This window comes from Schistocerca serialis, chromosome 9 (genome assembly GCF_023864345.2).
Source record: "Schistocerca serialis cubense isolate TAMUIC-IGC-003099 chromosome 9, iqSchSeri2.2, whole genome shotgun sequence".
Lineage (NCBI taxonomy): Eukaryota > Metazoa > Arthropoda > Insecta > Orthoptera > Acrididae > Schistocerca > Schistocerca serialis.
This window is the reverse complement of record NC_064646.1, coordinates 340,842,182-340,856,234: the sequence shown is the minus strand read 5'-3', so window position 1 is coordinate 340,856,234 and position 14,053 is coordinate 340,842,182. Positions and strand designations below refer to the sequence as shown.

At 38.9% G+C, this 14,053-nt stretch overlaps 1 protein-coding gene across 1 annotated transcript in view; it reads right to left on the bottom strand.

The window, feature by feature from the left end:
• Positions 1-1,526: 1,526 nt before the first annotated feature.
• LOC126419910 (E3 ubiquitin-protein ligase MARCHF8) overlaps positions 1,527-14,053 on the bottom strand; it is a 109,769-nt gene continuing 97,242 nt past the window's right edge. Inside the window, exons 4-6 of the mRNA XM_050087190.1 lie at positions 11,991-12,171; positions 10,783-11,331; positions 1,527-3,995 (exon numbers count right to left, since the gene is read on the bottom strand). Coding sequence (XP_049943147.1) covers positions 3,777-3,995; positions 10,783-11,331; positions 11,991-12,171 — 949 coding nt within the window. The 3' untranslated portion in view covers positions 1,527-3,776. The remainder of the gene's footprint in view (positions 3,996-10,782; positions 11,332-11,990; positions 12,172-14,053) is intronic.

The window sequence follows — 14,053 nt, the reverse complement described above, 5'->3', positions numbered from 1 at the left end:
ATGCTTTTCCAACAAGACAATGTATGTATCCTGTGCCACCCATATGTGCTCAGCAACGAGTACGTCAACTACACTAACCAGTACGAAGCACAGATCTGCCTCTCACTGAGCATGTTTGAGACTACATGAATCATCATCTTGTGCAGTCAGCATGATCAGCAAGATATCTGGCCCAATTGAGACAGTAGGTGGAAAGTGCATTGCAGGCCATTCTGCAAGATTAAATTCATCACCTCTACAATTGTCTCCATTGGAAAATTGAAGCTTGAATTGCTGCAGGAGGAGGGTATACAGTGTACTATTGCTGACATTTCACACATCCCGTTGACTGTACTCAAATGTATGTGGCTCTGTCAGTGTGATAGTTAGTTGTATACGTCCTCGAGAGTGTGTCAATAAAATTTCCCTCAGCTCAGTCGACAAGCTCTTGGTGTTCTCATTTCTTCTTCCAGCAGTGTAGTTGTGCCAGTGATCAAACTTCAGTGAATATTGCTTGTATGTAACAACCAGAGGATCCAGATTCCTTCTGAAAGAGTGATGTAAAAAACTGGGAAACATTTCTTCAGGAAGTTATAAGACAGGAAGTTTGATAAGCATACAGCATGTATGATGTGATCCTCATACCAAGAGTGTCACATTGAAGGAACATGGCACCAGGGAGGCAGCATTCGTTAAAAATTCAAGAAAGATTAAGTGCTTTAAAATCAATATGACCTGTTTTACAGATTACTATTATGGAATACAACGAAAGCACATTTGCAAAATAGTCCCTAAAAGGATGCACTACTCACAAGGGATAACAACCTGTATACAATAAAAAAAGATCAGTTTAGAGGTTTCAAGACACAATGGGTGCTTGTTACTCAAGGCAGGCAGTAATTGCAAGATGTGAGTGCACAAGTTGCACATTCATAAAGTACTTGGAGTTTGAAAATAGTGGGACCAAGTATTGTGGTATTTTCTATGAAAGAATGGTAAGCAAGAACATATGTATCTCCACTTCCTCGAAGTGGGCAATCACCAACTGACTTCAAAAACAGCAGCTTGAATCCACAGCAAAAATATTACATCTCCAGAGATCACTTTGCGATTTTCAACAATGAGGTGAGATTGAGAGGAGCCACATCTTTCACAGAAAGGGAAGAAAGGTTGGAATTTTTCCAAATGATATGCCACTTACAGTATCACGATTACATGAAAATGTGAGAATCATCTCATTATTCATCAAGCACTTACTGACTCCTTGGTCACCAGTGCCCATCTGCCATAGCCATTTTGTGTCACTGGTGTGCAAATGTTTGTTGATTAGTGAATATATGACAATATTACAGGAACGAGAGTTACTAGAAAACACATCAACACTAGCCACATAGGCAGCTGCAGAACGATGCAAGCACCGACAGACTAATGTTGCAGGACAAGACAACGGGAGGCGGCTCAGAGGAGGAAATGAGGTTTCATCCAGCTAAATGGATACTGTGTATCATTAAAACATTATCTGTTGCTTTTTGATGTTATTTTCTTGTCAGTTTCAAAAACAGGAAATCTGGGCTGACCTAAGTTAAGGTTTTTAATTACTCTTTTCAATATAAAAACATTTAATCCAACAAACATGTTCTTGATGTTCCCTCATAAAAATCAAAGTCTTCAAAAGACAAAAAATGTTTTTAACAGCCCGCTGACATTCAGCAAAATTATGTTATATTACATCACAGACAATCAGATTAAGTACCACAAATTAATAATTTCAGTCTTTTTTCCACTTTTGTCCTGTATAAGTACTTGTTAATGTTATTAGCTAGTATTTTTGAGTATGGAAGAAATCTAAAACATATTCTTCCAGCAGTACTCAAACAAAATAAAGTTTAAACACATACAAAAACATGTTTTTAAAGATCCTCAGTTTAGCACACCTATCACTATTTTTCACATACATATACTTCAAAATCAGCGAGTAGTTTCATACCAGTAACAAGCAAATATGTTCCACAAAAAATTTCCTTACGAATGTGGAACTATCTTGACACTACACTTTTACCATCAGCACCTATTCAACTAGTACACTTTGCATATTTATGCAAAGAAGGTTTTACAAATAATATTACAAAGCAGTGGACTGGGAACATTGTATAATCTTGACTTCCATGTAATTATATTTCTGTATAGCTTCATATATTTAATGTTTACTGTTGTGCATATTATGTTATACTTTCTCCATCATTTCATCACTGTCCTATAATATTATTTTAAAAAGGGTTGTCGCATAATATGAATATAACAAAGTTATACTTAACATATACGTAAATAATGGATATACCATCACGTCAGTAATTTCCATCCTTTCAAGATGGAGTAGATAAAAACATTGTTCACAATTGTCAATTCATCAGTTCTAATTACAATGGTTGGTAATTGTTTGAGGCTTCCTTGACATTTTATCACTTCTTGTGTACACCTTCATTGAGTGTGTCCGACATAATTAAAAACAAAAATCAGCTTCACTTTTTCATCTGCCACAAATTCAGTGATTGCTAATTCTAAAAATAAATTTAGGAAACTTTATTCTGTGTCGTAATCTGTCCAAGTTTTTAAAATATACTTAATGTTACTAGTGTCACTGCTACCTGAGCTTGCACTAATAATCTGCAATTACAATGACACTAGAAGATCCTCCATTTGTCTTGCAATAAATTTTTCCCAATATCTTTAATGCAAGTCCTACTCTTCAGATACATTGTAATTCTCTGCAAGGCAAATCACTTCTGTCTAAGTGTTATTTACATTACTTTATAGTTCCTCACTAAGATCCAGAATATCTGCAGAACCTCTGGTGCCCACTGTATGCTATCTAGTAACACTCAAGTTGCTTTAAAAATTACAAGTGCTAATCCTTCATTTTCTATTAGCAAGATGTGGAACGATTCAAATGTAGGGTTACTACCTGATTATCTAATCAGCTCTTAATGAACATCATCTGAAACTTGCTTCAGGACAGCACGAAAGATATTAATCAATCTTTATTTCATCACAACAATGCCGTGGCTTCGAGGAGACAATTTCTGCGATTGTGAAATGTTTACTCACTACTGGTTACAATAAATGGTGACTTTGACAGGACTTTCAGAGTTTACATTCAGAATATTTTTCTTAACTATTTAATAACTTAAGACATGATTGTGTTATCAGCAGTGGGATTGCTATGACTGATTGAAGATAATCTGAGCTGGAAATATTTTCAGATAATTTTATTTTTGTTGTTGGAATATTTTCATTTGTGCCTGACAAGTAATAAATATGTCAGTAAAATGTCAGATTTAGGCCTCATTGTAGTCGCGTGTGCTTCCCAGCCACAAGTCTTTTACTCTTGCGATTTCTAATATATGACAACTTATTATTAGCACCTCATTTTGCATACAAGTTTAACCTACATTTCCCACCTTCTCATTCTGCTTACATATAACTCAATGTTATAATTTCTACAACAGATACAAATTTCAGAAAATTTAAAGAGGAGTACTGCGGACTACAAACAATTAACAACAGGCAATAATTATATATAATACGACTCAGGCACGATTTAAAAAGGCAAATCAGTTACACCAATGTCTGCTGCTTATACACTGGCCTGGAGGACGTCGTAATTTTTTTTTGACACATTGCTGTGATGCACACAAAAGAAATTCAGAGGACACTTCCACAGTTTCTTTAAAAGAATTAACTCACATAAGTGACTTGTTACTGGATATGAAATTTTGTTAGACTAGCACTGGCAGTCTTCACTGGCATCCACTGGCACCACTGCCATCGTCATGAAGGAGTGGAGACTGTGAGCCAAGTGATCGACCCTGTGGACCGGTAGCTGTCCTCCCCCGCGCTGCTCGCTCTGGAGACACCGGCATCTTCAGAAGTTGTGTCGATGGTGAAGGGAATGATTCCTCACTGCTGCTGGCACTAAGGGATGCTACAGCTGGTGTTGCTGTAGATCGTCCAGGATCCTAAGGGAAAGAAAAAAAAAAGATAGAAATGAAATGATTGTATGGCATTATTGGCCAGGACACTCCATCTGGAGTAGCTCAGCCGCCTAGTGCAAATCGTTTTAGTTGACGCCATGTCAGCGACTTGTGTGTCGATGATGACGAAATGATGATGAGGACAACACAATATCCAGTCTCTCAGTGGAGAAAATTTCCGACCCAGCCTGGAATCGAACCTGGGTCTCCTGCATGGCTGTCAGCCACTCTGACCACTCAGTTACAGAGACAGGTCTTTGTCACCACACCCTTTCTCCTGTGAATTATTTGTGCATTACCACACTTACACCATACATAGAAGTACAGAACTCAGTATTCTAATATGACACTTCCATTTTTCATTGAATTGCTCATCTCTTCTCAAAAAGTATGTGCCACAAAAGTGTGCTCTTCTCTAATAACATAAATGCAAACTACTGGCTAAAAGAGAGGATTTAACATCCTGTCAACGACAATGTAATTAGAGAAAGAGCAAAAGATAGGATTGGGGAAGGTGTGAAAGGAAACTGGCGATGTCTTTAAAAAAAATTACCAAGTGAGAGAAGCAGTCAACTGTACTGGTAATGAGAAACCATTCACCAACAACTCTATCAGTCTGAAAAGTAGTCTTGGTGAACATTTTTGGTACTACAATTGTTGACAAATTGTTGGGCCGACAAATTGTTGGGACTCCTGGTTCCTACCTGTGAGAGGCAGGCAAGTTTAGACATGTTCAGTATCACCTACCGCTGCAATGCAGGTAACACGCGAGGAACAACATGCAGCTTTGAAATTCAGCTTTTGTCTGAACAAATCTTCAGCTGAGGCCTATATAATGTTACTGGAGGCCTCTACGCGGTGTCGGAGTGAGGGGGGTTGTTCCCATTGCTACGAGGTATGTGGCTCACTGACCCTGGACACGAAAGTTGAGTTTGGATTTTAATTTATCTGTTAAGTCAAGATTGTTCACATTGTGCTCTCTGGTTCTTGTTGTTGGCTGTTGGGACATTCCCGCGAGCAACAACATATGTGTTCGAGTTGGCGAAGGTTTAGCCTCCATCTGGTGGAGTCTAACTGCATTTGGTTATTTGCAATTGAACTGTACCAGCAGCATTTTCTGCCTTGTGGCCATTAACGTTCCGGTTACCTGCATCTGGCCGTTGACGTAAATTCAGGCAGTGTCCTTTCTTCACCACGTTGTCGCTGTCCAGCACGGTGTGTAGTTTGACAGCTTAATGTATGCCTGGTTGTGGGCGTCCATGCCTTTCACGTTTTGCATTGAACTCCTGGTTGTGTGCTGGTCGAGTGGATTGCAAGTTACCTTGTTAGTGGGTCCGTTGACTATCTGTTGGTTGGGGTGTCGTCGGATCGAGAATGGTTGGGCTGACTGCCTGCCTCACGTAAGTGATTGTTAGTATTTCAAGTGGTGGCCGACCCCTGAAACTTCTGAGCATCGTTACCTGCACTGCCTTTTCTTATTTTCTGTTGTGTGTATTTGTATGGCTCATAGCTGATGGTTTTGAATTAAAGTCGAATTGTTTTTAGTGGTGTTTTAAGTCATGGGCCTTCAGCCATTTTAAAATTAAAGTTCCTTGCTTGTCAAGTATTAGATTGTTTGGGTCCTTTGTCCTTGTGTTTTTTTTTTTAATTTAATTTTTACCTTGAGTCTTAAATCATGGGCCTTCAACCGTCTTTAAATTTAAGTTGCTGCTTTTTAAGTGTTAGATTTTGGGCCTTCAGCCAAATTGTAGAACTTACTTAACGTGAGGCCTTCTGCCCTCTAAATATTTTCTTTAGGCATGTCTGAATTTTGAGTTAATGGCTTTTAGCTGTTTTTTCTCTCTTTTTTTTTTAAATTAAATTAAAGTGGTTGTGTCCAAGTTCAAGAATTTGTACTGTAATGTTTGGTCAAATAAATAAAGTTATATGTGTTCGAGTGTAACTGACAGCCACTCATTTTGGCCCCTTTCCACAATTCCAACTACCTGTCCTGTCCTGCGGGTTTAGCAGGGTGCTTCACTGGAGCAGAGTTGCACTGTGGAAGCGTGCTGGGCCCATAACCCAGAGGTCCATGGAGCGAAGAGAAAGTCTTATTTAGCACTATTGAATTTCTACTTATAGAAGAACCAATTTACAGAAACATTTGTGTATGTATAATAAGAACGAGTAATATTGAAGCCTACTGCTATTTTACAACACAAAATTTGTCCCAGTCCTCTTTGTCAACTACTTCAATTTTCAAAGAGTCAATAGAAACTAATTTTCTGCAGTTTCCAGAGTCAATTCCAGATTCACAAAAGATTGAAAATTCTACAACAAATAACAATGGACCATGTTCTTTACAGCTAATATTTCATCACAACAATCTGAAAGGAAATTCTCATCTCTATAGAAGAAGTACTGCTCACCTACGAAAGAGTTTAGAAATGCTGGTAGCCATCAACAAAAACCTCAGCTGTGAAACTGACTCCGTATATTAAAGCTTCAAGTGGCGGCATAAGATTTCCTAATGCTGGAAAAAAACAATGAGGTGTTATTTCGTATTTCATTGCCTCCATCTGGATAACATTATCAAGAGCTGACTGATATCTACTGAACTCGCAGTGGAAGCAGCTGATGCATCTCCAAGTTTTGAAAATCTGTACCATAAAATGGGCCAAAATGCATTCCAGAGTCCTCTCTACACAATTCATCAAAGTAACACTTCCATGACTACTTGGAGAGATGTAGAATTCTTCCTCAGTTTAAGAAGAGAGATCATTACAACATGAGTTGGGGTAGTTTTCCTAAAACAAATTTTACTATAAAGGTCAAAAAGGGTTTTCCTGTGAGGTGGAGTATACAAGTAACTGAAGATCTAATGTTTATACATTGCAACACGATACACTATTAGTGAATAGTGCTGTAACTGTATAGACAGGCATTGTTAAGCATTCTAATCCCATATGGAGAAGGGACATTGCACAAATTCTGGCTGGTGTTTTTGAATTTCATTCCCTCTCTGTTCACTCCAATTTCTATTTATGATATCAGAAAATGTGTCATGTGCACCACTAAGTATCTTTGATGAAAATAATATGTCATTTTCTGAGCCAGTTTAGGGGTAGTGTTCAACTGAACTTTGCATTCCAGTGTAAAAGGAAACATAATTAATCTGCCTTTTATCAAAATCTCCCTTTCATAAAATTTAAACAACAGGGATGAAATGCCGAACTGAAGATAGGCACAATGAAAAGACTGTTGCACATTATAGCTTTCGGCTACAGCCAGCTGCCGGTGGTAATGGTTGTGTGCTTGTTTGTGTGTGTGTGTGTGTGCGTTTTTTCGTTTCTCAAGAAGACTTGGCCGAAAGCTATAATGTTTAACAGTCTTTTTATTGGTCCGTCTGCAATGGAACAACTCATCTTGACAATGAGTAGTAATATATCCTTTTCCTAATGTTGCTTATATTCCAAACTGAAATTTTTAGTGTTTGATTTCCTCAAAAATTTTACCGATCATCTCCCCTACTGTGTCCGCAGCTTCTGGTCTCGCGGTAGCGTTCTCACTTCCTGAGCATGGGGTCCCGGGTTTGATTCCCGGCGGGGTCAGGGATTTTCACCTGCCTCGAGATGAGTGGGTGTTGTTGTGCCGTCTTCATCATCATCATCATCATCATCATCATCATCCATCCCCATTACGGTCAGAGGAACGCAATGGCAAACCACCTCTGTTAGGACCTTGCCTAGTACAGTGGTGTGGGTCTCCCGGATTGTCCCCTACGCTCTGTCAAGGAGTATAGGACTACTTCATCGTCATCCCCTACTGCAGCTGTTGAAGTCAAACACTAACAGTTTTCTTCATACCAAAGGCATATGTGTAGCAAATGCAGGAGTTTTAATTCTATAAATTGCTTCCTCACATTTCCATACACTGTTTTGAGATCCTCAACTTGGAAAAAGTTTCCCCTCAACAAATGCAATAATCATTAGTCTAAAATGGGTGGTTGCCAAAGTAAATGACAAATATAGGAGACAAACTGCACGCAATAACTTTTGAAAAATTTTCTGTTCTCTTAATTAGGTGTATACGCGAAAAGAAAAAAAAAAAATATTCCCGGATTTCCCAGTTAAAAATACACTATTTCCCAGGTGAAAATACACTTTTTCCATGGTACGTGACTGTATATTTTCTCTCTTAACCATAAAACTTAACAGTTAAGGTCTTGTACACTGGCGTGAAGTTTCCCAGCTCTTTAGAAAATGAACCCCAGGAAAAAAAAAAAACGTTTTGGAAAGATCTTTGATGTACAGCAACAGATACGCTGCATATTTTTGTATTACGAAAGTATGTATTCGAATAACATCAAACACAGCATTTTAGTTTCTGAAGCATTGAAATCGAGATGGTGATGCACTACATGAAAGGCTAAGCTTTCACAAATGATATCGGTCTCTTTTGCATGTGTTCCACTCTAAGATACATCAGATAAATGTGACAGTAAAATTTCAAACAATGACATGAATGTCTGGTCTTCTAGGCCTGAAATTCTTCTAAGTGGCTGGCCCTCAAAATGTTAAACTTTAAATAAGAATCAAATGCCCTGTGATTTAAGAAATTCAAAGCATGCTCGCATACATAATAAAATTCATCTTGCATAAAATTAAATTTACTTTGAAAGTAATGTTTTTCAAACCACCATTGACAATACTTTCCCACAACCTGTTAAAATTTGTTTCAGTAGATGTCAGAGAGCTCCAGAAAACAAGCGTTACTGTGCGTGCGCAGGAAGCCCATACGTTCGAATGCATGTAGCATTAAAAGACCTTACATTACATCACAAACAAAACAGGACATCAGAGGATACTGCAAGAGCATCAGAATTTCATAAATCTACTAAAATGCATAATTCAGCTTAAGTGCATATTTGTACATCAAGATTAAAAAAGAAGTAGCCTCAACGTGATACTAAGCTTTTCAGTGTGGCTTTTGGGATGCAAATATTCTAGGTGTACCAGCACTGTATTATCCCATGTTTGGTTCTTTTTTATGGCACAGTGCCATACATGCCAAAGATAAAGAAGTGCACTTCAAATTCAGAAAACTGTTGACACTAACTAACAGTGTTTCACATAAACTGATGCCTCTGTGGAAAAGATTAATTAAAGCCAATTTTCTTTAGCACAGGCTGTGCAATAAATCATTGAGATGACCATATAGATCCTTCCCACCAACACCATCTTTTTTGAATTGCACAGGTGGGAACTTTCCCTGCAATACATCCTACGTTCCTGTAACCCTCCTGGCCTCAACCTTCGTTAGTCACTGTCCTCACCCATCCAGCCCCTTCCCTGTTCCCATTCCAGCACTACACAGCCTTAATTCCACCATCACACACAGTCTTTTTATTTCTCTCCTTTTCTGCTACTTCCACCCCCCTCCCCACCTCTCTCCTGCCAACCGTCTAACATGCAGCACTTCACTGTTCACCACTATCCCTCCCCCTCCCCACTCCAGCCCCCTCCTCACCCCCACCCAGTCACCACTCTAATTATGCACTGGCACTACTGCTCGAAGTGTGGTTGCCCGAGACTGCAGTCACGTGCGTGAGTTGCATTTGTGTAAGAGTGTGTGCCTGTTGTCTATTGCTGACGAAGGCCAACAGCCAAAAGCTTTAATTGTGAGAGTCTCTTTGTCGTACCTATCTGCAACTCAGCATCTCCGCTATATGGTTAGTAGCAACTTTCGCTTTCATAATATAATTACGTGAATGTATTTTAATTAACTTGATAGCTCCGAGCCACAGAAATCTGTTTTGTTTTCATTTGGTGTGAGAGCTGTACATGAAGAGGAAACAGTGAAGTCGCTAAATGTAAATAAGAGTCACGTGGAGACTACCCACTCCCTACGATAACTGAGACTGCTCTATGCATGTGCAAATCTGGCAGCTTGTGCACGCCAGAAAATTTTTTTGCGAGTAGCATCTGGCTGCTTGTCGCTCCTGCGTATACAGCTAATAGCCGCACTTCAGGTAGACAGAAGCGGGGGAAGGTACACTGCTCATAAGGGACTCAACTGTGTATGTGCATGAGCCTGCTGGCAATTCAAATGAACATAATGTTAACTGTTGTGATGTCACAATCATAGGAAGCAGTTGTATTGTGTTGTCTTCGTCCTAAAGCCTTTGACACATTTTGCTGTTGGCAGACACTTGTGTGTGTGCACTGTGTTTTGTTGTTGTAAATAGTGTATTTTCTTTACAACCTAAGGTTTTTTTTCCCCCAATCATTTATGTTTTATTATTGCAGTATTATTCTGCAGTAGCGAGCTAGTTTGGTTTTTACCCCATCGTTTATGTTTTACTGCTGCAGTATTATTCTGTAGTAGCGAGCTGAAGTAAAATTTGTTAGAGCATCAATTCTTACCAGTCAAAACTATAAAAATCTAACAGAGAACTAAAACAATGAAAAATTCTCGGAATTCTAAAAATTTCCCCAGTTTATCCTGTTTTTCTCCTGGATGAAAAAATTCCCAGGTTTTTCCCAGATTTCCATGTTGTCCCAGTGCATATACACTTTGCTAAAACAATAGAGCATGGCAGCACACCTGGTATCTCCCACTAAGAAAAGGGTTTGTCTCAACAGCTATCCACCTCATCTTTGCACAGCTAACCCTCTGGTTGGCTCTTCACAACAGGAATAAAAATTTAAAGTACTTCAGAAAATATTTGCAATTGTATAATAGAGTTTAGCTGCAACACAAAATTTTACAGTCAAAATCATAATTGTCATACCTCTGAAGCATCTTCCACCTGAAGTAGACGGCTAATTTCACAAAGGGAGACAGCCTCCTCTGGAGCACCTAATGCTTCTGCAGGTGATGTAACATGGCAACTGCTGCTGGGACTGCTGAGCTCAGTCCTTTCAGCTCCGACCTGGTTTGTTGACACAGCATCTTCCATTAAGACGTGAGATGCCTCCGAAAGGAAGAGAGACTCCTCACGAGCCAAGGGTGGTGCAGTATACTGCACAGGTCCAGAAGGCATTTTCTCCGGTGCATTCTGTACAAATATAACTCTATTGAAGGCACGCCAACGACGACAGAGGTGTGCGTATGCCTTACACTGGATGTACATGAAAACGAGGCCACCTGTAAAACCAATAGCCACAACAACCAGCTTTGTCCAAAAAGGCCATTCCAGGGATCCTCGCCCCACCTCTTCGGCTGTACGGTCAATCAGCACATATAGTGACCATACGACACATGTCAATGCTACAGCATGGAATGTGACAGAGCACAATAATTTTCTCCTTTCCACTCCTGACATTTCCAGCATTTCCCACTGAAAGTAGGAAGAAACATACTAAATTAGACACACAGCCATATTGATGTACATTTGGTGTACAAAAGTAATATATTGTTCGACTGTCACTTTGTCCAACGTCTACAAACATTAAGTTATGCCACAGGCTACTTTAAAATCAGCTGAATCAGATTGCAAAATATTCAAGATTATACAAAGAAATAAAAACTGCTACAAGGGGTAGTAACACCATCCCAAATATGTAAGACAATAAACCAGTAAATCAATTATTTTCTTTACGCACTGGGTTTCACAACTGCCAAGAAGTTGGTGAGAATTAAAACCATGGTTCTACTGGCGATTTTTGTCAATCTTAATGTTACAGAATATCAATAAATCTTCAGTTTTGACTAATACTGTCATCAGATCTGAAATCATGATTGGTAGTATTATTTACTGTTTATTGATTAAATTTTTTCTCAAGAATACATGAAGTACCACATAGAGCAACAATTTTCTACATTGAAAATCACTTTCAGGTTTTGAAAAGACTATAGTAGCAGTAATGTACACAAAACTAAAGTATCAAATACTTTGCCTATACAATAACAAGAACTTCCTTTAGAAAAATGCATTAATACATTGGGCATCAGTTATTACTCAAAACAATATTACACAGTTTGCTCATCTTTTGTTACCTCACTGAAAGGCTTGATCTTGCTCTGCATGATAAACTGAAACTTGCAAAGTTCACAGCTACGGATGTCTGATGATTTGATCCATTGCTGGAGGCAAGCTTGGTGAACATATCGCAATGACCCAGCACAGTAGCAGGGAGCAATGAGTGGAACTTCGCTGTCTCCTTCACAGTGGCAAATTCTGAAGAGCAATAACATTACAGACGTTACCTTATGTATTACCTAGACTATATACTGTCCTATCATCACAGTGAGTCATCAAGCAATATATGTGTGTCTAAAATTAGTGATTCAAAATGAAAGGCAGATGTACAAACTACCAGCTATTATGTACGAGGTCTGTTCAAAAAATTCTGGAACATTCATAGTTTCACACCAGTGGTGTGCTCTAGCGAAATGCGGTTGGCACGCCTGTGGTTAAGTATAAGTGCCGGAAGTTTCAGTGTTGTATGACTTAGTTACTGTTCAGTGCTGTATTGAGTAGAACGTTGTGTCACACAGTTTGCAAATTTCGAGATGGCAGAGTTAGAGGAGCAATGGGACTGTATTCGATTTTGCATGAAAGTCAAGAAAACCTTTACAGAGACACACCAAATGATGCAGGAAGCCTACGGTGATGAGTGCTTAAGCCGTACTCAGTGTTACAAATGGTTTACACTATTTAAAAATGGCCAGACGGAAGTTACAGATGACCCTAATTCAGGACGCCTTTTGACATATACTGACAATGCTCATATCAGGAATGTCCGAGACTGTGCATGCCAATTAAAGACTGACTGTCCAAGAGATTGCAGAAGAATGTAATACTTCAGTTGGATCATGTCATGAAATCCTGAGAAAGCATCCTGCAATGCATCGTGCTGCCGCAATGTTCGTCCCATGGCTCACGAGTCAAGACCTGAAGACTTTCGTCACACAAACAGTGAAGAGCTTTTGGATCATGCAAATGAGAACAAGGTGTTCCTTAAGAGAATCATGACTGGTAATGAGACATGGGTCTATGGTTATGATGTTGAGATCAAGAATCAATCTTGACAATGGATGGAGAAAGGTTCTCCAAGACCAAAAATAGCTTGTCAGGTCAGGTCAAATGTCAAAGCCATGCTGATAGTTTTCTTTGACTTTGAAGGACTAGTTCATCATGAATTTCTGCCAGAGACAGTCTGTTAATTGACGGTATTATTGGGACATGTTGCGACACCTGCGAGAAAATGTGAGAAGGAAGTGGCCTGAAATATGGTGAGACAGTTCAGGCCTCTTGCTCCACAATAACGCACCTGCACATTCACCCCTAATGAAATCACTGCGCTGCCTCATCCTCTGTACTCTCCAGACCTGGCCACTGCAGACTTTTTTTTTTAATTTCCAAAGTTGAAAACCTCACTAAAGGATAAAGATTTACAACAACATACCGAGATAAAAGAAAATTTGCATCGGCACTTCACGTAATCCAGCAAGAGGTGTACCAAGACTGCTCCTGGAACTGGAAACAACTTTGGGAGCTGTGTATCAATCGTGAAGGACTGTATTTCGAAGGAGACCATGCCTAATAAGTAAAAGGTAACACACAAAAATTATGTACACGAAGTTTCAGAATTTTTTGAACAGGTCTTGTGTATGAGAATAGGCTATGCAAATTATTGTGAGCAAGGAGATGGAAGACAATGCAAGGAGGAATTGATAAAGTGAATAGATGGATAACAAGAAAAGAAGATGGAATAAACACAACACAATGGGAAACATAGCACTGGGTTACAGGGCAAGAGGGAGGATACTAGGCAAAATTAGTCTATGGAAAATTCGAGATATAATTAAATTTTCTTGTAGATATCATTATAGTCTATCCTAAATTTCACATTGGTTTAATAAAAATAATAATTATTATTACTGACAACAGAGGAGTCTATTCTCATCATCCTCTCAACAGGGACATTTGGAGCAAGACTAAACAACAATAAAAAAGCCAAATCTTAAGATTTACATTCCTTCATCAAGACGAAGAACAAACAATTTTTTTCTTTTTAAAAGGAAGGAAAAATTACATAAATTGCTGGATAATCAAG